Consider the following 26,186-nt stretch of genomic DNA (forward strand, 5'->3'; position numbering starts at 1 on the left):
GAAATATTGAGCATTTTATGAGTCATAAATTTTAAAAATGTGGATATGCTAAATTTACTTCACTCCCAAGTCACACCCTTTTTTGGTAACCTCTGTCCATGATGCTCTTTAATGCATCAATAATGGGAATCCAAAAAAACTAAACTCAGAGGAATTAAGACCGAATAAAAACAGACAATACACAAATACTGAAGTCCCATTTAAGGTAACAAAAGAATAGAGAAAAAACCCCAAACACACAAACCACAAAAAAAAAAAAAAGCAGATATCTCATTTTTCTTGCAGAGTTGTAAGTGATGATAGGAGAACCAACATTTCATATAGTTAAAAAAAAAAAAAAAATCAGGATCTTGGAAGTGCTTTTGCCAAGCTATGATGGACATTTTGCAGCTAGTTTACTTGAAATCTCATTTTTTTTTTAAACTGAGCTGTTTCCCCACATACTCCATACAAAATCCTAGAGGAGGAGAGCTCAGTGAGTCCTTCCAGTTTACCTACCCACAAAGTCACTGCCACAGCATACAAAAGCAAATCCTGCTGAACACCCATTTGTAGCATATACAAATCTATGCCTCTCTCAAAAGCAAAACAGTAATGACTTCAGCTGAACACAGTAGAAGGTCTCAAGTATTTACTTCTTCATGTGATTCACAGTTGGGCTGGATATTACACAATTTCTTTGTGCCTTGAATCTTTCCCTGAAGCAGCTGCTGAAGAGCATACTAGAAGTTTGGATGCACTGACTGTCAGGTTTTGCCTACCAAGTTACTTCCCTATTAAAAAAAGCCTCAGCAGTAGTCTCCCATGTCTTCTCAAATCTGATCCTTTGCTTGGATTTCAATATAAACTCAAGCACAGTTTCAGCAGGCAGTGTTCTGCTTCCCAAAGTCTTCACGTTGAGCACAGGAGACTCCCTGTTAGCCCAGCTCTTTATGCTAGCCTGCTTGATGCCTCACCTTTTAATTTTTAATGTCAACTATTTGGTTCCGCATTTAATCCTGCAGCGGAACGGAGTAAAAACCACCGCCACAGAAAGAACAGTGTAATGGCCCCCAGATGCACCATGCTTTCCAGGAGTTACTGAGATGAGGAGTGGGAAGAACAAGCAGTTTGCAAAGAGCTTCACGGATTCATTTCACTGCAGTCTGAAATCGGACCCGCACGAAAGGCAGTGGAGAAAGGACCATCTGTAGATTCCAATACTTTTAGAACATAAAAGTTAACTTGAAGAAAACAGCTGGGTGGAGTAGCAGAGCGAGGGAAGCAAGATCTAGTTCAAGAAACCACTAGTACATGCTTCAACTTAACCAAACACTTGTATGTTCTCTGTCCTAAGGAATAAGAGAGAAAAAGGAGGAAAGAATGATAAACAGAACTGAAACTGGCAAAAAGCCATTTTCCCAAGCAAAATCGTCATGCAAGAAACAGTATCAAAACCTTTGATGGATTAAGGGACTTTAAAAGACACTGTTCTGAGGAAGCCCTTCTGTGGCTGAGGCTTTGCATTTCAAGTTTCTTCAAAGAAACAAAAGTAGTGGCTGTTTTCTGTTTTGAAAATTCAGAGGAAAACAAGGGTTGTCACTGTTGTTCAAGGATGAGTTAGCTTCTCTTCTGTTGCATTTCAAAAACTGCAAGTCCTGTAAAGCTACCAAACAGTCTCATTAAAGTACATGAGGTTATGTCATTTCTCTCAAAGGATTTTTGTTTTTCTGGTGTGAGGAGGACAGGATCATTTCAAGATTACCAGCTATCTCAAATGAAATACAGAACGGCACAAACCACGTCACAACTTTATCATACTTGATTCTTCATGTGATTATAACACATAGGCTGCTATTATCTTACTAATTTCAAGTTAAACGTTGTTATTTAAAGGATAATATCCACAAAGGGTGGAGCATTTTGCTTCCTTTGTTCTTGTTCCCGTTGTTTACAAACAGGAGAAATTAAATCAGGCAGTATCTGTAATATTTGTACATGAAATCATGTACACGAAATGACAACACGAGATGATTCTTTGCAGTGTTGGTAAGTATCTTTTAGAATTACTAGTGCAGTCACTTTCAAAAAGAAACAACCTGGAAAAGCAGACTACCAGTATTTTATCCAATTTATTTTATACCAAGAGCACTGCTTTTGTTAAGCTTAAAAAAAAAATTCCAAAGGATATCTGGACAAAGGGAAATTATTTAACTGCTCCTGGTTTTTCCCTCGAATTCTATCAATAAGATACAAAGAATTTAAAAATAGTAATGTTTGACACCTAATATCCAAGACTGACTTTTAACAAATTAATGTTTTTTTCTTCAAAGTCAAGAAGTTAACCAGCCCTCAGACTCTTCAGGCACGTCAAACTGACTCAGGTATCCAGGTATTATATCTGCAAGGATTAATTATTTTTCTTCTGTCACCTGGCCCAATTGCCCTGCTGCTTATGTCAAGCTGTAGTAATTAATCTGACATTGGCATTAAAATGAAATTGCTCCCTGACTCCGGCATGCCATGGCTCCTTCTTCCCCCACTACCACTGTTATGACACAAGCATTTGCAGGCCAAGTAGTGAATCATATAAAAAAATTCAGCACTTGAAAAAAAAAAAAAAAAATTCTTTTCCTGTATTTTTCCCTGGTGGCAATGCTGTTTTAAACATACATAAATCCGCAGCGCTGGTTGCAGAGACGGCACGGAATGAAATTCCCTTCTATCATCTCTCCCTGAGTTGTGCAACTGGTTAAGAAGCAAACTAACTTGAGAACTGCCTCCTGCTTTGTTTTACTGAAGTTCAGCTGGAAAATAAAATCCTGAACTTCCACAGCGCAAACCCAAACATTATGGTTAAAATAAATGCATCCTCAGTTATGTGAAAATACTTGACTGGATGTAAATCAGCAAAGCTTTATGTACTTCTACTGAGCGCCCAGCTAACGATCCAGTCTCGAAAAAGCAGACAAACAGAAAAGCAGCAGATCTTCCCTTGTGTCAGTGACAGCTGCATTCATCTTGGAAAGGAGCAAAATAACTTTACCCATAAAGGGTAAGATGTTATTAGTAATAAAATTCTTCACATTCTTTTCATAAAAAGACATTTCATATTGCAAGATGATATCCTAACAAACTAACCTTAGATGGTTGGATCGAGTCTGCACAGCATAATGCCAACATATCATACATTCTCCTGATCAAGCAAAAATCAAAGTAGGACAAGCTGTCCAGTCCAAATCGGGTTATTTGGATAAAAATAAAGTTCTTGAACACCAATTTTACGCTATTATGAAACAACTCAGACAGCAACAGCCAATTTCTTTTCCTGCAAAGCAGTGTTAGTACCTCCACATTACAACTGACCATGTCTCTCATTACAATACCCTTCTGTAGTTGTTATGTAGACCATCGTGTTTAAACCACTTAGACTGAAGTGGTTTAAATTTCCAGGCTCTTTTAGCCTCAGATTAATTTAGCTGATGGGAAGAAAGGGTACCACAATCACAGCTAAGCAATTCAGCTATATTAAAGACTAAGGCTATGGAAAAGATGACCTTGTAACTTAAAAAGCCATTTAAAAAAAAATAAAATCAGATTGTTTCTTCTTTGGAGAGGACAAGCATCCCCAAAACCTAAAAATGGGACTTAAAGTTTGGCAGGAGATGGTATTTTTGTTAGCAATAAGCTTTTTTGCCAACTTTCAAGAAAACATCCCAAATTTGGCCAACAACTACGAGCCTTTGAAGAATCTCAATTTTGCACACACTCAGCAAACATTTTATAAAGTCTATAGCTGAAATTTAAGAAGAATCTGTCCTTGTCGAGTGTTCTTCCAGCCTTCAGTTCACAAAAAAACCATGCTACAGCCCCTCATCTTCCTGAGTGTGACCACCCATGTAGCACGGGGAAGCAAACAGCCTGACTCAAATACAAAGGGGACAACTATGTGATAGCTCTTGGAAGAGAATCTGGTAATCAAAGAAACGACACAGGCTGAGGAAGGATGGCGGCAGTGTCTGTTGTGTGACCATCTGTTGATTTAGCATTTAAAAATATTTCTGAATAACATAAAAAGTAGTAAAGAACATTAGGTTGCAAAGTTCAATACTGAGAAGTAGGAAAACACCAGATTTAAGGTCATCTCTGACTGTACAATGGACATTACCTTTTGTTCCATGATGATATACTGCTTTGCCCCAAGATCTGAACTTGCAGTGAGTCAGGATTATGTAACAACAGATTGCAGGAGCTTTGCTTCATTTGCTGCATGACCAGAAAAGTCTGCAGTGAACAAAACAGTGTGTGCGGGGGGGAAACGGAACAAGCTCAACTTTAGGAGTCTCAACCCAATCGCAGCTCTAAATGATACCCTGAAGAAGTATATATACTATTTCTGCTTATTTCACAAACAAACTTTGTTCTCATCTTCTGATTTGGCTAACTGGAAGTTTCTAAGGTCAGTTTTCTGCTGCATTCCCAGACGCAGCCAGCAGAAACACTATGACTGAAAAAAATAAGCCCACGGGTGTCTAAAACCAGGTAGCACATTGACCTTAGTCTTGCTGGACTTCAATTTCAGACATGCATGAGATAAATGCAGACACACTGAAAATAAATTCCTTTAAGAATATGAAGCACTTCTGTACTAGAGCAGCAAGCAGCAAAGATGCTTATAAGGAAATTCTGTTTTCGGAGAAGAGCTTGAATCTTGGAGCAGTGGGGCCACACACTGAAGATGAGAAGAAAACAAAATATTTTGAAGTTGCTCCTTCAGTGAGTGCTCAGGGAGGCAAAGGGCCTGCTTGGGGAGAGAATGACATGCAATCATCTAGTTAAAGACCAAGATCATCTCGTATACACATGTAAGGAAACCAAACAAAGATTCAACAAACAACTTTATGATGTTAGTGGATTTCTGAATGCCAAATTTTCCAAGCATTCTGCCAGCAACAGGACAAAAGGGAACGGCCTCAAGTTGTACTAGGTAGGGTCAGGGTGGATATTAGGAAAAATTACTCTCTGAAAGAGTGGTTAGGAGCTGGAATGGGCTGCCAAGGGAGGTGGTGGAGCCACCGACCCTGGAGGTGTTCAAGGAACGTTTGGATTTTGTGTTGAGGGATATGGTTTAGTGAGAACTATTGGTGATAGGTGGATGGCTGGAGTGGATGATCTTGTAGGTCTTTTCCAACCTTGGTCATTCTGTGATTCTGTTATTCTTTACTTGCTGTTGAAAGATGGTAAAGAAATGAAATTTGGCCCCACTCTGAAAGAATACATTAAGCCTTCAAACACAAAGGCATTCATTAGTTTTTAAACTCAAAGTCAAACCTGATCTGTGAAGAAACTCTCAAAGCTTCATAGCATTGCATAACCATACAGGCAAACGTTTGTGTTCTGCATGACTGTGGCAGTGTGTTTACCTCAGATTAAGGAATCACTGTCTTACAGAAAGCTGAATGGTGGCTAAACTAATAAAACCTAATAAAACTCAAGAGTAGATTAGAAGGATTCTGTGAGAAACAGCAGCAGAACAGTTGCTGAAATCAGAGATCACACCAACTGACTTCCCTTGGTCAACTAGGTAAGTTATCTCGTCACAAAAGGAGATTGAGTTGGTTATACAGGACTTTCCCTTGGGAATCTGGGTTGTGAACAATGACTGCATTAACTGCTTCTCACACTGATTCAATGCTAGCCCTATTACTCACTGAAAGGGACAGATGGTGACATGACACCCAACACAGAATTAAATTAGCTTTTAAAAGGTGTACTTGTCTGACTGCTTCTGTACAAGACTATACTTTTGAAGACTACAATTTTAAAATGTATAGAACACCTAATATACATATATAAAATATATATAAAATACCTCCTCATGAAAAGAAGACTTAAGAAGAAAGCGTCTATTTCAAGCATTAAGTTTGCTAGTTTGTTCTATTCAAATGCAAAACAGTGCTGTTGCTTATTATATTGCACTTTCAAAATTGCTTAATTAACATAAAAATTAGGCTCTTCCTCTGCAAACATCAAGCATTCATGGTTAGAAATTTATGTATATTTAATATATTTCCATATCACTATTAATTGCTAGATAATTATTCATGCAACTCTTACCACGTTTCACACAGTGAAACATAAGAAGTCTTTATTCAACATCAAATTTCCATTCAACAGATGAGTAGCAATTTCCCACCCATCTTCACCTCTTCCGTGTTCTGATACTTTTTTCTGATGTTTTACACATGAAGGCTATGCACATTTCAGTTACTGAAGATACACCTCACAGGCATCCAGTCTATTCAAGTTAAACCAGGAATTCAACACAAGTGATGAATTGCTGACCTTTTCTCATCCCTTCTATACTACCTTCAATCCAAACCATACTACCCATTACAACATACTGACATGTAAGACAGCTGCACTTACGAAGCCTCACCGAGATTAAGAATTAAAGCAGCTGTTTGAAACTCCAGGACTTCAAACATTTTTGTGTAAAAACATTATACACATATTGTCTTGCACAGTAACACATACCACTACCCTATTGGAAACATTCAGTATTCAATTTTCAACAAGTGATAGATGTAGCCAGAGCTGAACACCTAAAGAGACACTTAGAATTATCTTAGTGTAACCTTGCACCAAAGGCTGCAGAAATTCCTGCAAAGGAATTCCTATCTGAAACATGAAACAAGACAGTACTATTATATTTTAAAAACAAACAACCAAAAAAAAAAAAAAAAAAAACCACCAACCCTGCATATTTCTATTCTTCACAACACTAAGATAAGATAAAGCAATACTGAGATACCGGCAACAGCCAGAGAGCCAGGGCACAGGTTTGACAGTAACAACTTTACCATTTCTGCCCCTGTTAAGATACTTAAAGTTCACAGCTTTGAGATTCAGTTCTGCTCATTTCTGCTGCTCTCTGGCTACACACTTGGGATCAAAACTCATCTTTGGTTGGCAAGAAGGCTATCTGTTGGATAGTCTTCTTTTTTTTTTTTTTTTTTTTCTCCAATGGGGATCAATTTCTATTTCCATTCTAGACTTGGTGTTACAGCCATTTGCTTTCAAGTCCAGACAGGAATTTATGCCAAAGCTACAGCAGTACGCACAGCCAGGGCCCATTAGCCCAGCTCTCTGCACTCCACACATGCCATTCAAAGTTCTGGTACAGATTTTCCTGTCCCTCACAATTCCTCTAGCAACTCGGCACTGACCTGCCTTTAGATCTGACAGATGTGATCATTTGAGCCCATAGCCCATTAGAAACAAACTGCTTTGAGAGTCACCAGCCAGCCCGATGTCATCCAGGCTGCACGTTTGGCAGTCGGGGCATTATTATTCATGACTGTTTATTCAATAGAAAACAGCAAATCCAAACTGGCTCTGCTCTGTAATCTTGACCGTCCTCTGTTGGTAAACAACAGGAAACTATTGAACTCAATCAACCCCACTTGCATTTTTGCTAATTGAATTTCAATTGAAACGCCCCATAGGCTTGAAATATGAGGTTGTATAATTTCTTCTGGACAATGAGGGACAAAAGAAGGACCCACATATATCTGGTGGGCAAAGCAGCCAAGTAAGAAAGCCCTCAGAAATGCTGAACTAGAAATACTGCTAAGACAGAGATACTGCATAGAGACCATGAGATGGTAAGAATCCTCAATCCCTGGTGAAGCAAGGATGTGGTCAGCAGAACGGCCACTGTGGATTTTCGTAGGGCAGATTTTGGCCTATTTAGTGATTTGGTTGACAGTGTCTCTTGCTTGAGAGGAAGCTCTAAAGGGCAAAGGAGTCCAGTAAGGCCAGATATTCAAGGAGCAGGTTATCCCTATGTGCTAAAAGACAAGCAAGCAGAGGTGAGGACAAGGCTGGCTGAGCAGACAGCTTCTTCTGGAACTGGGGGAAAGAAAAGAGAGTAAACAATCGTTGGAAGAAGGGGCAAACAACAAAGAACAACCATGAATAAGTTCTGAGGTTTAGCAGGGAGGAAATTAAACGGGCCAAAGTCCAGCTAGAACTTAACTTGCCTACTGCAGTAGAAGACAATTTAAAATGGTTTCATAAATACGCAGATGACAAAAGGAGGACTATGGAGAAGCTCCACCCTTTACAGCATGCAGGATGGAAACATAATGCTGAGAGATGAGAAAAAGGCTGAGGTACTTAATGACTTTGCCTCAGTCTTTATTAGTAACACTAATTGTTCCCAGGGTACTCAGCCTGCTGAGCTGGAAGACAGAGGGAATAATCCAAGGTGAAATGGTTGGTGACATAACACATCGCTTGAACATACGCAGATCTACGGGGCCAGACAGGATCAACCCAAGGGTACTGAAGGAACTGGCAGAAGGCTCACCAAGACACCTTCAAATGCAGAAAGCGCACGAAGAAGAGACATACATGGAAGGAATGTCCAAAAGACGAGTTTATGAAGGCTTGGAATCTTCTTTCTTCTCTTGAACATCAGAATTGAAAGCTGCCTCCTTCCACACCCAGATGAAAACAAAAACAAAGACAGAGTGGCATGGCAGAGAAGGAACCTAAAGAACTGACTTTTGCTTCCAGAGAATTAGTGAGGCAACTTACAACACTCTCCTAAGACCTTTTCTGAGCATGGCACACGGAGGATAAAACTGCAATAATTCAGTGAAGGAGGAAATGAAAGTGCATTTTGAATGCTTATTGAAGGGATGTGTATAAGAAAATCCTTCCAAAAAGTCACAAAAGGGAAAAATACCATGAATTTGGATGATCCCGAGCTGTTGTGTAATACTGCAAACAGTAATTCACCTGAAGAAATTGTAGGCTGATAAAGATGTAGCTGGACATCAAGCTGGAATCTAAGCACAGAGCTCTGGATAAGGAACACCAGTAAAAGCAGTGAGTTCTAAAATTACTGTAGGCTGTCAGATGGTCACCTTCCATTTCAGCAGAACTGCACACTCTGTTTTGAAGGCTGGACTAATTTGACTGTCCTGATAACACAAGTGCTCTGATGTCTGCAGTGACAAAAATTATAACAAGGCATACTGCTTTCTGATCTATCCAGTCATTAACTTGCACCTCATAGCTTCCAATTAACCTCTCTCAACTCCAAGGTTCCACCGATAAGCACCACGTCCTCCACACCTATTTCATTTTATCTTGGGTGATAAATCAGAATATTTGTGATCTTCATCTAAACATGACCACAGGTATATAAGCATGCTGGTTAACTGCTCTTTGGTTTTAACCAGTGTAGACTATCGTGGAAAAACAACAGAAAGAACAGTTTATCTGAATCTATCTCAGCATTTCATTTCTCTTGTAACTTCAATTAACTCTTCTGGCTTATTCCTATTTAACTAGACTCTCCACTGTATTTATTTGGTTCTGAACATCCTGCTGTCTAACAAACCCTGCTGAACATAGCATCTGATGAATTACAGTGGCATCCTAAAAAGGCATTTTATACCTACACTATGCATGAAAACAATTTCTGATCAGTCACATTTGGATATTTTCTGAAATTCAAAGAACATTTTCAAACATGCAATTTGCTTCCCCACAGTTGCTGTTTTTTTCTAATGAGTAAGCATACCCAGTTCTCAGAGTTCACTGGAATGCTAATGCAACCCTTTTTTCACACTTAGTTGAAGGATATCCTGTCCTTCTGCTGCATTATTAATACCAACCAAACCGCTGGAAAACTAAGTGCAAATACCAATTCACTTAGTGCTATCATTCGACTCTACAGAACTTTCCATTTTAGCTATAGCATGTGTTGAATATCTGACAAAATATACATTACATGCAGTTTTCAATAGCTTTTGTCTTGTGACAAAAACTGACCAGCATGTTCTTGCTTGTTTATAATTCACTTGTTACTGCATTTATTTTTCTAAGAGAAAAATTTCTGTGTTGTACTTCAGGGATTATAACTATGCTGATGTCCTTTTCACAGTAACTGCTCTTTTATTTCTCCACACCAGATATGCATTGCAAATTCCATGGAGAAAATGACACGATGTTTCTGTTCCATAAAGCAGAAGTGCCATTTAGAAAAGTCACTGAAAAAACATGCCACTTAAAAACTGGAACTGTGTGGTTTTTTTTAGAAGATGAAATTTGAAAGATGGGCAATGCTTATTATGTAACCTATCCAATAGCCCATCTAATACAGCACTGCTTCTCTAAGTTTACTCTGGATTACATGCAGATATGAAACATTACATTTGCAAGATCTGAATTTGAGAATCTCCTGCCACAGTATACATCCTCAAAACCTTTCTTTCAGCTGTCTCCAGAACTTCCATCCTTTTTGTAATTGCCACAACTTTTCTACTAAAATAATACAATTACCAGGCTGGCAAAACAATGCTTGCTCTCTCACCCAAAAGCAAACATCACAAGAGGGCTGCATTCAATCTCACTTATTGAAATTCCTGTTTCTGGGCATTTTGTTATGCAATCTGAGCATTCAACGCTTCTCTTCTGTTTTACTCTCCAACGCCTTATGAGGCCATTTGACTTGTAGGTCAGGACAGATCACCCAGATAGTGAATCTTGGAATTTTTTCAAGTCATATACACCTACTGAGTTCCTCTGTCAGCTATGAGGAAGCAATGGAGCAAGAAGTCAGTGAAACTCCTTCTGAAAAGCAGCTCTGACATCCTGGGTTAGGACGCCCCAAGATATTTTGCAGATGGAGTGACTTCACTTTGTTCATATTCTGAGAGAAATCTACTAATTGGCTTCATTACCACAGTCTTTTTGCTTCGAGTGTAAAGCTGCCCTGATCTCATGATGGAGCTTTCTGTCAGCTCAGATAGGTTCTTACTGCATAAAATCACAAAGAGTAAGAAACAGTTGCTGTACGAACAAGATCTTAAAATGCAATCTTCATCCTAGGCAGTTAGCCAAGACAGACAGAAAATAGCTACCAAAACCCCTATATATATGTACATACATCTCTCCATTTGTACAGTTTATATGTACACCATATAGTCTACCTTACACAAAAAATATGCCATGCAAGCCATAGGCTCATTATATTCTATCAGCATTTATCTGTTTTATTTTCATGAGTTCTGTACTATTCAGTGCTATACAAACAAAACATGAAAAAGAATATGCCACTGGTTGATTATAAAATGTGTCAGGTAACACTGAAAGGCATGAGACTAAGTCAAGACAATTCATCCCTGCAAGGAGGTGAATAAGCATTCAAAATGTTCTCTCCTAATGTACAGCAGTGCATTAGGAATTGTGTATATAGTTTAAATTTGACTGCATGCTTGTGTGCACGTCTTAGTGTGTAATGTCTACTGAGTTCATTAGCACCACAGGTAGCAGAAATCCTAATAAACCTCTGTGGTTTCTCGGCATTGTTAATGGGTTTGTTTAACTTCTGCAAAGCTGTGGACATGCAGAATGCACTACTTGCAGCAGCTGCATTTCATTCACTTCATTGGTACCTGCTTCAACAATACTAATGTACCTGTGTGAATGGTTGATTCAGACACTCCAGAACAAGATCTCAGCTTCAACAAAACACAGTGTGAGCAGATATTTGAATGGGAAGAAGCCACATAGCTGCTGAGCATACGTTTCATTTAATTCTCTGATTCATGCTGCAAGAAGAGCAAAGCAAAGAGTTCACAGAGAAAGCCAAGGAGCTTTCAGATCTTTTGGAAGGAATACTTTTTTGGGTAAGTAAAGACAGAAGAAAAAGGACTGGTTAAATCACAGCAGCGCTGCTGATGGGATGAACCTGGAGACTTAGGCTAACAATCCTTTTGAGGGAAGATTTTTTAAAAGCATCCAAGCAGATTTAAAGAACAGTCATTCTTATAGGATTTTAAATGGGACTTATGTCCCTAAGGTCTGCTCTCTGTCTGTTTGGCTTTTCAACATCAGTACCCATAGCAACTTCCAGGCAACACAAACGCACCATTGCTCACAAATTCCAAAGCGTCTGAAGCATTTCTGAAAATGTCTCTCTTTTTATTTATTGTGCATGTTATGCTTTCCTCCTAATAGATGTGCTTACTGTCTATGTAACGCCTTAAACCATCAGGACAAGCCAGCTCCTTTCAGAGCAATGAAGGACTGGTTATCAGAGCAAGCCAACCAGAAGGATGCTCAGGTGCCTGCTTCTGCAAGTGCTTTATAACAATTAAGAGCACTCACTTTTATTGCTGTACTGCAGAGTCAACAACGACTAGCAATGCAAACAAAACCAAAGACTTGCATCTGTCTAAATGCAGCTGATACGCATTTCAGAGAGGCTTTTTCTAAGACATGAGAACTAGCTTTTAACAGTATGAAATGGGACTGGGGAGAAAGATTACTACAGAGAATGTATGTCAAACACAGTTCTGCAGTTCTCAGATGGCAGCCGTTCCACAGGAAAATGAAATGATGGGAAAATCCATTCTTACTTGAATCTGTCTATACTATACCTGTATATACTTCAGCTAATTCACATTGCATAGTTCTTCAAATAACTGGCACAGAACATACACACTACAGGGAAACCTTTCCTATATCTACCAATGTTTGGTGAGAACACCGACAGCAATGCCCTCTGGAATCCTGCAGTTCAGGAAAAGGTTGACAAAACAGGTTGCAAAGACAACAATATTTCAGATTACATACAAGGTGATGAATGAAGTAGAGAGTTCAGTTCATGCTGAAGTTTGTGTTTTGATAAAAATCTATTTTAAAAAGCATTTATACTCTACTACAATTTTTCCCAAGCTCCTCTGCCCTCTTATGTTTTCCAGTTTTCAGTATCAGTACCATAGCAACATCCAGGGCTCATGAATGTGGCACTGCTCTCTGTCTCTGGAGTAGAGCCTTACAAATGACTGCCAAACTCAGGGATACGAGTCAGTCTGGAGAAATAAGATGCTGGGCTAATTTTTGTATGCCCTCAAAACAGTGACAGGGGACTGGGAGGAAAGCAAAAGGAAGGAGCTGAAGCTGCAACAGCAGAGAAGAACGAAATAATAAAATCTGCTTGTAGTTTAACATATAAGCAGCAAATTCCATAACTAGAGGAGATTTAAAGTTTTATTACTATCTTACAGCTTTCGTGAATGTATCAACAGTGTAAGGATTCCAGCATTTTCAGTAACTGAAGTGACTCCAAGTGAATCTTCTCCCCTGCCAGCAGTTACTCGTATAGAAATGTGATATCAGAAATACACAAAATACATTTGCAGCAACTTTAATGCAGCTGGAAGTGAAAAGAGCCAGCATCTGCGAAAAGTGGAAGAGTGGGGAATCCATTAAACATGATTGAGAATCTCCACTACAATGGAACACTGATTTGGGATTAGTCTATTCAGCCAGTAGATGCTGCTATTTTTCTAATATAACACATCAGGAAACATCATCTCCTAAGTAAAACCAAAGCAGTATTTTGTCCTGGAAAAGTATGCACTCAAGACTGCTTGAAGACAGTATTTGTCTTACTAATAAGCAGAGAGAAATGGATATGGTATGCACAGCACCTGGTAAGGCCATGAGAAATAAACAGTATAACGACTATACTCATCTATTTCAGAGGAATTAATTTCAACTTCAGCAATAATAAAGTATGCCACGAATCCAACCAACATCACCTGCAAAATTACAGGTCATGAACCGACAAAAAACAAGTAGTAACTAATAAACCTGACCTTCATCAGAGGTCTATTGTCTGTCACCTATTGTCTGTCCTACCGCCATAAGTCTTTAAACACACCCAAAACATTCAGTATTCTGACACAAATACCAAAACCACTTGATAATTCTTAAAGTATTCAGCATGCTTTCTCAGCATCAAGCCACTCAAAAGGATACCGTGCACAAAGCCACAAGAGGGACTGGTTTTTGTTTTGTGTGGACTCAGTGGAGCATCAGAAGTATGTCAAGGCACTGCACTGACCTTACTGTACTGCTGTGAAGGATGCTATAGGAAAAAAAAACACAAGCCAATTAAATGCTCCAAGCAGATGACTGACCTTTTGAAACCTACACCCAGAAAGATGCTGACTAGGGCAGCAGATATACGTTACTTCACATGTTCAGTCCTCCATCAAGCTAAAAAGCATTAATAACCAGAATAACCTTTCATTAGAGCATCCTGAAAAGATGACAAACATTAGATAGAGAACATCAAGAACGTGTTCAATTCTGAAGAGATTTAGCCTGTACTTAGTCATTTTTTTCTGATCTATGGACAAGCAAGAGCTTCATTTCTACGTATGCAATGTGATGGGCTAACATAATTCCATGCCTGCAGCTGGAGGAATTAAAATGTGCACGTTCATTAAACATTACACGTAGTTACCACAGATACTGTGTATTCCAAGGTAAGGGAAAATGCTGGAAACCTCTAATACCTCTGTGGGTTAACTGCTGGCAAATAATAACTTTTTAATATGGTTTCTACAGCAACTACTAATAACCTGTGAGGACATAAGTGGAAAACGATCTGCCACATGGTATATCTGCTTGTCACAAGCCATGACTCACATGTAAGAGAGTTTAAGAAGATTACTGCAGTTGATGGGTCTTGATAGGCTCTTGGTCATAAAACCTGAAATAGTTCCAATTAGCTGCACGGATGTGCAGGTAACAAAAATGTGCCAAGCTGCAAACCCACAGATAGTGACTCTGACATGAATCTATTGTAAACACTGCAGTGAAATGCTGCACTTAATTCTCAAAAGCAGTGGAGGATGGAAAGAATGGCATCTGAGAGAAGAGCACGGCTTGGAAAAAACCAACTCCTTCCAAGGATGACTGAGGGAATGGGCTGTCTGCCACACAGGTGAGGTGAATACCGCTCCAGGAACACAAGAAAGAAGAGAGAGGAACAAAGACTTCAGTGTGTAACAGAGGGCAGAAACGATCTGACAGAAAGCTGGTGCTCGCTCTGAGAAGTACATCAACGTGTGCACATCAACGTGTGCACATGCAGAAGTTTGCAAGACACTATAATTATCGACAGACAATTCTGGAAGAAGTCAAGCTGCCCTCTCTCCCATGTTACAAATGACAAAGACTGTCAGGACATGTAAAGAAGAATAACAGCCTGCCCTGTATTTTCTGCATTACTGAATTTCACAGACATGCCTAGTGATAAAAAATGCATTTGTGAACAAGGTCCTTGACTGCCTTCATTAACTAATTTGTTAGAAGGCACAAGAGACATGCAGTCCTCAATTTATAGATATTTTTCTATATCTGAGGCTATGCTATTTACTGCACAGCTTCCAATTCTTATGAAAACACGTTTTCAATTACAACAGCAAACATTAAAGCTTATTTTCAGCTAACGGAATGCTATGAGTACTTTCACAATAGTTCTGCAATTTCTAAGTACTGGTCTTTATCTGCAAGATGACTCTGGGAGGCAGACATACACAGACCAAAACAAGACAGGGAGAAACTTTCCATGCATCAAGGAATGACTGTTTAGTGTTGCTGTTTGATCTGTAATCCTACGGACATACAGGTGAAATTAGGTGACAGAGAACAGTGGTTTCAGTTCACACATGCACAGAACGACTATGGCAAACATGTCAGAGCTGCTCGGAGAGGCTGCAGTGCTCCTCAGTGTGCAAGCTCACAAAATCCATACAGGTTTTGGTAGCAGTCCCACATGTCATTCTGGAAGTCATACGTGTGTGCAGCTACAAAAAGGGAGGCTAATTTTCACTAAAACAACAGACTTCGCCCTTAGTGCAATGTGACAAGGGGCCCTTTCATGTTCTGCATCCCTGTTATGCAGAACACAAAGTGGGCACAAACCTGGAAACTGCTGGTTCCTGCTTCCTCTGAAGGTAACTCAGCAGATGCTACAGTTATCACTTCTGCCTGCTGCACTCAAAGTATAGGTGAAAACAAACTTTGTACATGAAAGTAGAAAGCAGTATACTTAATACCTTCAGCCACACAATACCTAACTCTAAACAGCTTGAGCTGTTCAGTCAATCAAGAGAATTATTACAGCTTGCTTTTTTTACACCTGTTTCAATTTTCCCATAAAAAATCACAAAAATTCAACGCACCTAGAGCTTAGTATCTGATTTACATTTGGAAGAATGAATCACATCCATCTTGTAAGCTCTAAGAGCAGAGACTGGAAGCAGCACCTAAAACAGAAGACAAGCCTTTGGCTTTATCACTGTACCAGCACCCATACAGAGAAGCAGCCCTGGGAGATATAACATACATCACCTCCTTCAGGTTGGAGGGTCACATCACTAAACTGGGAGTCCTGACTTCAATCACCATTTACACAAATACATCAAACTTAAGCATCATGTAACAACTCCAGAATCACCACAGCAGTCCTAAGAGATGTAGGGATTTCAGTGGTAGCTTACTGTATGCTCTGTGCAAAGCAAGGACATCTGGATGCCGCTTTGCTGTGTAAATGCTTGGCTGTATTGAATACCTGAATACAACTTTCCTGCCCAGCAATGAAATATATTGGGATATCTGCAATTACTGAAATGCTGTAGCACTGTACAACACAGATTCAAACAAAAGCAGATAGACCGATTTATGACTGCGTGTATAAACATTTACTTTGGGGCAAAACTATCAATTTTGAATGAATTATAGAAAAAAAGATGCAAATTGCTGCTTATTTCTGTCACTAAGAATACACAATGAAGGCAAGCATGTTAAATTTTTCTCTTTTTCTATATTTGGATGCTGAAGTTGGCAGCTCTTTTCTGCAGTATTCTCTTCTGTTGGCTAATTTATGACCCAAAATAAATTTGAAGCTGAATGAAGTACTGTAATAATCCAAATACTTCTGATTCTGTCATACTGCAAAGCCAGTGAAATGAGAACCCTGTTACAGGAACACACAGCCCAATGTATCCAGGTATTAAAGGCTGGTGATGGATATATAGAGAGTGTCAAAAAGAGGTCAGTTCAAACTTAGTGTTGACAGAAATTACTGCCTCCAAGAGTATGAACAGTCTTCTAATGATGCTTTAAAACCTTAGTTCTGTCTTCACATGTGCCGTTTATACAGCCCTGCGAAAATACTTCAAAGCCAAGAAGCAATTTTCAGAACACATTTATCAACGACTATTTTCTCCTGACAGATTATTTGACTTCAGCTGCAGATATTATGTCAAGATAACGTGTAATCCAATGAATTCATTCCATATTGAATCAAATCAACTGGGATTATTTCCCACCCTTTTGAAACTGAACATTCGAGCCATATGAACGTCCAGTGTCATTTGGCACTTCAGGAAAACTTTATAAAATGCAACGAGGTCTGAAAACCTACACTCAATTTCTGGGTAACTTCCTGACCTTCCAGAGAAGGATCTCTGATCTCTGACAAACCAGATCGTCAAGAGCATTATGTAAACCAAGAGCATTATATAAACCAGAAATGTTTTTCATTAACTTTGTTAAAGGAATGCTTTATAAACGCCTTATTTAAATTCCTGCCTATTTCTGTCATTTTCAAGATTGCACAGGTTATAAAAGGGGATGATTTCCATCAAGCTGAACTCTGCCAAAAATGACTCCACACACAGCATCTATTCCAAGGCTCAAGTCTGAAAGGATTTGATATGAATTAAGGTGACCATTAAAGAGTGGTACATAACAATTATTTATTTTATTATATAAAATTACGACCAATCTTCATTTTGGTGTATAGAATTCATTTTTCACTGCTTATTCATATCAAAACATGCTGTGACTGTCTTTCCAAAAACACTCCCCTTTGTTATCCAAGGAAATACAGTGAAAAGCACTAATAATTTTTTACCAGGTGCTCATTGAAACTGGGATTCATAACAGCTGAGGCAAGACAAATGATACACTTAATCATGTGAAAAGAGTTGGAAAGCAGCAAATCAACTGTTTCATTTCTCTTTGCTTCCTATCAATAGCCAACTAAGCTGATGTGAATAAAGTATACGGGATCGCAGAAGTCATTTTGGTCAAACGCGCTTTGGTCTTCCACAGGATAATTCCTCTGGCTGCCATGACAACTAAACTAATGGGCTTCAGTGCTGACAAAGTGTAGAATTCAGCGAGTTCATAAAATTTAAGTATTTTGATAGACAAAGGACAGAGAAGCACAGAAGGAAAAGAAGACTGGCACTATTCTGAGCAACGTGCATCAGTAAAGATTAATGAAGTAGCTTGCAAACCTGCAAATGGAAATTCAATAACCGTTCCCATGAAGGAACAGCTCACATGGGTGAAAAATGCATATATTTTGTTAATCTAAATTTAGCCTAGGTGTATTTAACGCCTCTCCATCTTCAGTAGTCCTTACTGAAATTTCTTTTTCTCTTATTCACCTCCCACATCGTAGTTAACACACTACTATACTGCATTATCAGGTGGCAAACTGTCCTTACGCAACAACCATGTGGTCTTTTCACCTTCACATGTCCATACAGCATCTTCTCTTACCACACAAACAACACCATACTAAATCATCCTATTTAAATTTGCTATTGAGCCAAAGGAACACACTTCTTAAAAAAAAAAAATCAATGCTGAATCAAAATTATGTCTTTCTCTTGCTTAAAAAACAGCAACTGTAGACCTTGTTCTACTCAGTACATTATTAATTACCCATCTAAAGCACGTTCATCATTCTGTGCTCACTCTTGGGTGGTTCTTTGGTTTGTATCAGTGAAAACCTGTAGTATGACCTTTACCTGCATGTATTTTCACTATTGTGGCACCTGAGCACAATCAAAGGAAAACACAGTCAGCTATTACCTGGGTTTCTGTTTAAAAGATTTAGTGCAGGGAGATAAGCACTACCACGTACAGAGAGCTAGGATACGGTGGGGTGGGAGGGAAGCAAATAAATGAAAAAGAGGGAGTCAAAAGCCAAGGAAGAAATGCACTGCCTGAACTGTTTTTATTGCCAGCCTGTTTGGTGGAGGCTAAATAGATTATTTTTTTTTTTAAGCTTCTTTAATCTTAGAAATGACACCTTAGCAGCATCTCTGGGCAAAAGAGATCAAGTAGTTGAACTAATGACCGTACAAGAGCAAGAAGGTGGTCACAGGAATTTGTGTGCTGGTCATCCCTGGCAAAAATCCATCCAGGTGGTTCAGGAGGTTGTGCTACCTATGGAAAGCCAAGGACTGGTAACTGCTAGGATTATACTGCCAGCATGCAGATAGTGCCTCCTCCAGGAAGAAGCTCTCCCGTAGAGATACAAGCCACGTTTAGCTGAAGGTTATTTTTTCATTTCCTATTCAGATGGGATATTCTCACTTATTTTATGTAATAACAGGTAATTCTTTCACGCTATAGCTCGTGATGCATATTAATCAGTGTTCTTGCATAATTACAGTTTCTTTCAACATTCAAAATGCAGTTAAACTACTAATGACATTTTTCCCCCTCACTTCATCAGCCTATTTTGGGAGTAAAGGCCTGAAGTAGACACCCGAGCTTTGGGAATGGAAAACAGCCACGAGCCTGAATGTATTCACAGTAGAACTGTAGGGCAATAAGGTTGTCATCTACGCACAAAGATACTTCCAAACATGTAAATATGATGTTAAAGTCTCCACCACTCCCTCCTCAGTGTTAAAGTCACACACACCGTCTTCTGCAGGCCGTTACAACCAGTAAAAAGGAAACAACACTATTTTTATGATTACTGGTACTACTGTAGCACAGTGACATTCCTGAGACACAGATACAGTGTTAACACCCTACCCTTACCACTCCTGGTTTTCTTTATCATTGCTGGTATCAGAAATTAGAGTTGTAAGAAAACAGTTCAGATGAGTCAAACCAGAACTGCATGATAATGTTTGGTATCAAATGTGCCATTTGGATCTAAAAATCCACCTGGACATCAATATTTCACAAAATGATGAAGGCATGCAGATACGTAATACTCTGCAATGCTCTCGTAAAGCAGCTACAGGTTGGTTGTCCATAAAAATACTTCCACACAAATGTTCCATATTTAGCACACTTGCAACAACAGAAAAAGTCTTACATGAGGAAGTGATAACTTAGTATTTGAAAATGCTGGTTGAACTACCTTCTCACTCATACAACACTACATAATAACCCACAGTCATTGTGTATGTAGCATACAACGCCTAGCAATGTACCAAGAGCTAGAGGGACATTAATATTTCACATAGTATCTGCTTGACTTAAATAAAAGTAGGACTTAAAGCATTTGAAAGCTTAAAAAAATATCTAGAAATGCTTTTGGCATTTTCCCTAGGTTGGTGCTGTGTAAAACTAGCTAACTGCCTTTAAATATTTCCATTTTTATAACCCAACATCTATCTAATTTGCATAGACCTTTTATAAAAGAGTATGAGAGAAAAAAATTAGAAAATGACCGTACAACTGTGAAGCTCATTTCTGAGGTAATTACAGAATCTATTATTTGTTAAGTTGATAACATTCCAGGTTGAGAACGTTTCTTTAACTGAAAACTTATTCCAGGCTAGAATTACCATTATGCACTATGTCATGGTTTTATGATTTTGGTTATCAGTATTCCACACCATAACATCATGTAATGCACGGGGGGTTTGACAGCTGATGCTCAAGTTCTGGGTGCCTGTCCACAGGGGAAGAAGAACTACATTCCCCACGGGCTTTGTGGCCAGTGAGGAGATAGAACTCCTGGCAAGGTGACCTGATGCTCTCTTCTTCGCCTGCATCGGCTCTTCTTCATGGGCTCAACTGGACTGCACTTCTCACCTCAGCGTTGTGGTGAGACTATATTTTGCTGATACTACATTTAGTAAATTAGTTTGTTTCTCCTCAGATCGCTGCTGTTTGTAATTATTTTGGGGTCCCCTGTTTCCCTTTTCCAGAGGTGTAGATTTTGTGAAATCCCTCCACCCCGCTGGTCACAGAACCAGGCCGAACCAGCCCGTAAACCATTGACAACCAGGTTAAACCTAGTGTTGAAAAGTTCCCAGTAAAACACGTTTTGAAATTTCATGTATCATTTTTCACTACAGCAAAATGAATAATAAACTTCCAAGATACGTGAAAATCTAAGATTTCTAACACAAACTGCTGGGTAAATATATGGCCATATAGATACACAATTCTTTATGAAGATATCCAGTCAGACAAATTATTGAATATTAGCTGTGTTTATATTGCTTCTGCTCAAGCAGAAATCAGGCAAAATGCAAGTCAGCTCTGCTTTTAAAATCCAAGCAAGGATTCCAGCAAGGAAAAAAAAAAACCTACCATCAAGACCTCATTCTTTTTAATAATCTCAAACTTCTCCCTTTGGCAGACAGAATAACCAACATGTGTTAAAGATCTGGAAATGCTTATTCCAGAAGAACTAGCCTATAAATAAGTCACTTTACATTTACTGTACACGTTTATTTTCTTCAATCATACATTCATACATCCTGAGAACATTCACTCATTTGCATCTGAATCACTGCCATATCAGTATTATTACAGCGATTACACCATTATGGCCTAAAGCCTGGCAGAAATCTCATCAAAATGCCCATTTCCAAAACATCCCCCAGATGTTTCATCCTAACAAGCAATCGCATCTCTATACTCTGTTCCCCTGACAATACGGAATCAGTCTCTTAACACCAGATTAATACAAGAATGGAAGATCATTTCTAGCTAAAAAGCGAGCACCACACGTTCTCTCACCCACTGACCATGCCAAGCAACATAATTCATGTTTTACACAGCTTCTCCAAATCAGCACTGCCTGGAAAAGCTGACAACATTGGGCAGCTGATTTGCTGCATCTGCATGTTGCTGAGCATTTCCCATGTTCACTGAACACAGCCATTTTTTCACAGCTGAACATGGCAGCTTTTGAAATACACATCTGTGTGTTCAGTGTCAACCCCATGAAGGTTAAGGACTGGCACAGACAATAAGGCTGAAATTCCCTGGGATCTTTTCCACTGTTTTCTTGAAGTAGACTGACAAGCAAGCTACAGTATTTGAGAAAAAAAAAAAGCAAAAATGTTGTTGTTGTCATTCATTATGCCTCTTCAGTATTCCTTACCAACTCTCTCAAATCTATCCATGTTACAATCATTTTAAGTACAACGGCAAGCAAGACCTTTTTGGTAATCAGCATACGTAAAGTATCTCTGGAAACACTTCAAGCTTTGTGAAGATTGACTTCCACCATTTTGGGGAGAGAGGTATATTCAAGACAAAAATGTATGTAGAAATGGAGAGCAGGATTACCTTCTCTTAGACATTCCACCACAAAAGTGAATCCTGTAGTCCTTGGATGTAACACATACTCATATTTTCGAAGCCCATTCTTTTCAGCAAAGTCATTACTGCGAGCTTTGGTATTGGCTGGAGGAGACAATAAAAAAGCACAATTTTCTATGAGTGTGCATGTAGAGCAAGAATAATCATGATATGTTAGGAAAACAAGTAGAAAAACAATTCACACAGCACAAACGTACAACAGCTTTTCAGTTGGGGGCCAACTGCAAGATGCTTTTGGTTATACATATATACATATACATACATACATATTTATATATATATATATACATATATATATACATATATGTTGTGGCATGATAAAGAACAATGTCTACTGCAAAAACAGCCTTCCTACTTGCTCATTTCTTCTAAGAAAACACTCAGCAAATCCTTCATATTTATCAAATGCAACCTGAAATCTAGAAATTGAAGTTTAGTAGTTCTTCAGATACTTCAATACCCATTTTTAAAATAAAATGTATTAATGAGTTCACTAGCATTTTTTTAAATAAAAAAAAAACATGATGTGTAGTAATGCAGGTTTGATTTTATATCAGCTTAACCATGTAAAACTTATTTTGTAAAGAAAACATTAAGTAGAAAAAAATAGTTAATCAAATACACTGAAGCAGTATTCTAGTTCTTCATTTTGAACATGGTACACGTTATTCATCAATCTGCTCTACACATACATTCCCCATTTTAAACTTTCTGACCTAGTGCCCAACATCACAACACGAGGTTGTTGCCAGACACAGAACTGGCTAGGACCTGGAAGGCCACCAGGCCAAACCCCAGGACACATGGATTTCATAGAATCATTAAGGTTGGAAAACACCATTAAGACCATTAATTCCAACCACCAGCCCATCCTCACCACGTTCACTCACCACATCCCTCAGTGCCACATCTCCATGGTTCCTGAACACCTCCGGGGACAGTGACTCTACCATCTCCCAGGGCAGCCTGATCCTTGCTTCTCTTTTTGAGAAGAAATGTTTCCTCTTATCCAATCTGAGTCTACCCTGGAGCAACTCAAAGCCATCCTATCATCCTACCTCTATTATCTGGGAGAAGAGCCAACTCCCACCTTGCCACAACCTCCCTTCAGGCATGTAGAGAGCCATAAGATTTCCCCCGAGACTCCTCTTCCCCAGACCAAACAATCCCAGCTCTCTCAGTTGCTCCCCATAAGACTTATGCTCCAGACCCTTCACAGCTTCGCTGCCCTTCTTTGGATACTATCCAGGGCTTCAATGTCTTTTTTGCAGTGACAGGCCCAAAACTGAACACAATATCAAGTACTGGTGCAGCTTCACCAGATCAAAACTCTGGCAGAAAGAATTCTACCCAGAGCAAACCGAAGTTTTAAGAGTCAATTGCTAACAGAGCCCACTAAGGGAGAGAGAGGTAGATACAGTGGAAACTCCTCAAAACAAGTGGAGAAGCAGCAATTTGTTCTCTCCCACACGTAGGCAACTTGAAAAGCAGAAGTCCAACAGCCTTGGGGGCTGTGCTTATCCTTTGCTGTGGGTACTTCTGCACCTCGCTTTGGGCCAAAAGGCAAAGGACTCATACAATTTTCCCATAGCAACAAGAAATCATTTTACATAACTAACATATTAAAGAACTAGTTTTATAGAGTCCCACATGGTGTTTTAGAAGATGAAATTCTAGCACACATCTGTGGAAGAAAATCACTGCCTAAGCAATTCATAATCTTTCTCAAGCAGAAACAGCTCATTTTTCTAAGTGCCCACAGTTAACCTTACCAGAGATGAGAGATAAACTACTGGAAAATCATACCAATGCTTAATAATTTAACACAACTGCCACATATAGGCAAGTTCTCTGCCTTACACTCAAAACTTCACCCTATGAAGGGGCAACAGAACATGCTGACAAATCAGCACAGTAGTACAGATGCCTTTTTTGCATGAATACATCTTTCTAATTTCTAAACTGCACGAGCTCATCGTTTATCAGCCAATGTGGGTCTCTCTTTCACTATTTATCAGTATTCCACTATTTATCAGCTATTTATCAGTAAGTGCTATATCATATTAGTATTACGAGGTACTCTTCCCCTGTGGCCTATTTTACCTGTATAAGGTAACACGTTACCTACACGCCTTACAGACCTGTACTCCTCAACATTTACTGCACAACATCTCCTGACCTTGTGACTTGGAGGAAAGGAAATTATTACTGCACAGTAGCCAAATGGTTCAACAAGGAACAGCCAAAGATTTAATTCCTGCCAAGTTGTCAAAACCTACAGATACTTGAAAATATTACATCTTACAGCAGTGTTGTAAAAATCATAGAATGTCTGAAATGCTAAAATTACATTTGGCTACATAACTTAAACTCATCTTTCCCTGAGCATATGTATGATGGCTCTCGTGACTGGAGTACCTATTTTTGACTGCTAGACTGCTATTTCAGTGTTGAAAATAGACTATTGTGAATCAGTGAAGGGAACTTGCCTGTGGGATCCTTGCCTCTGTTGTGGCAAAACTTGAAAAATGAGTCATAAGCAAGGCTTGGAGTGGCAGAGAAGAATAATCCCCTAAGTATTAAATGTTCATCTGAAAAGCTGGGCTCTATCTTACTGCCATAACTGTATTGTACTATTAGGACAATGACCACTAGGTTTCCTCTAAAAAATACACAAGTCAAAAGCTCTAAAGCTCTTTTCCAAATTCTGTGATGATTCAAGTAATGTGCTTAAAAATAGTTTATCACAAAGTTTCTAAGCTACTGTGCTGTTTCTTCCAAAAGACACTATAAGCTTCTACTTCATTTTCTGCATATGCAAATTAAGATTTCAAATCTGTAAATCGGGTCAAAGCTTTGAGACAAAAGTGCTATGCAGTTCCACATTAGCTGAGCAGTTTAAAACAATCAAAACCTTAAGCATCTGAAACTGCACAGTGTTTGTGTGCACCCAGAATCTACTCCTCTATATGCCTGCTCACTAGCACTTCTGTTACAAAGGGCAGCATGAAAACAAGTTCTGTCTGCTGAACACTTCTACTTGCACAACATACAAAACAATGAGTAAATAGGCAGCTTATTTTTCTTTACCCTGTAAATAAAGTCAGAACCTGTGCTGCTCACTGCATTGAAATAAAACTCACACTCACCTCCTTGTACTTGGAAAGATTTCACTGTAAACATCTGCAAAGCATCTTCTTAATTTCCATTTACTACAATGCCTTTCTAAAAATGTGAACAGCTGGACACTGGTGCTCCAGCCAACACTCATCAGCTATTTCCTTATATTCCATTTGTGCCCCTCTTGTCTCTGGACTGTAAGTTTTATATAATGGATTGTTCCATCCTCCTTTTCATGAGCCTAGTGTAATGGGATTTCAGAAGCAAAGTGACACAGCTAACACAATGATCATTCTCTTCTGGAACAACTATTTTCCTCTGCAATTTGTAACATCTATCAAGCCACGGGCCTTTTTGCATTATATTTATTATTACAATACTGTAATACAGCAAGTTAAGGGGGTCAAAGGGGTTTTGATGCTATCCTGAAGGCGCAGGATAGACTTCCACTATACCAAAAAGTAAGCATCACACTCTTCCTCCCCATCCTGCCTCACCTGGCATTTTTTAAAACAGTATGTTATTTTGATATTATTTCTGCATAAATGCACTGACTGCTACATTATCTGATGCAAGCATCTCAGTGCATGCTGCTGCTTGCAATCCCTGCATGAGACACCCGTGCTTAAACCTTCTGAGTGAAAGTCAGAACAAATCTGCTTAGTACAAAGTTCAACAAAAGCCAGAAAATTGGATGTTCCATATTACATGAAACTTCGAGGTTAAAAAAATGATGCAGGAAATTAAAAATACATTTATTTTATATCCTCTCCAGCCTAAGTGAATTTACACAACAGTCACCTCCTATAAAACCCCTTAGT

General features: G+C 39.0%; 1 protein-coding gene across 6 annotated transcripts in view; it reads right to left on the minus strand.

Annotated features, from left to right (window-relative positions):
• LCLAT1 (lysocardiolipin acyltransferase 1) overlaps positions 1 to 26,186 on the minus strand; it is a 106,276-nt gene that overhangs the window by 25,312 nt on the left and 54,778 nt on the right. For all 6 annotated transcript variants that reach the window (XM_042810038.1, XM_042810068.1, XM_042810059.1 and 3 more), the window contains one exon: positions 22,213 to 22,329. In XM_042810038.1, the coding sequence (XP_042665972.1) occupies positions 22,213 to 22,329 (117 nt within the window). The remainder of the gene's footprint in view (positions 1 to 22,212; positions 22,330 to 26,186) is intronic.

Source organism: Centrocercus urophasianus, unplaced genomic scaffold, assembly GCF_019232065.1.
Source record: "Centrocercus urophasianus isolate 14NV4802_14NV808 unplaced genomic scaffold, USGS_Curo_1.0 seq_10, whole genome shotgun sequence".
Classification (NCBI taxonomy): domain Eukaryota; kingdom Metazoa; phylum Chordata; class Aves; order Galliformes; family Phasianidae; genus Centrocercus; species Centrocercus urophasianus.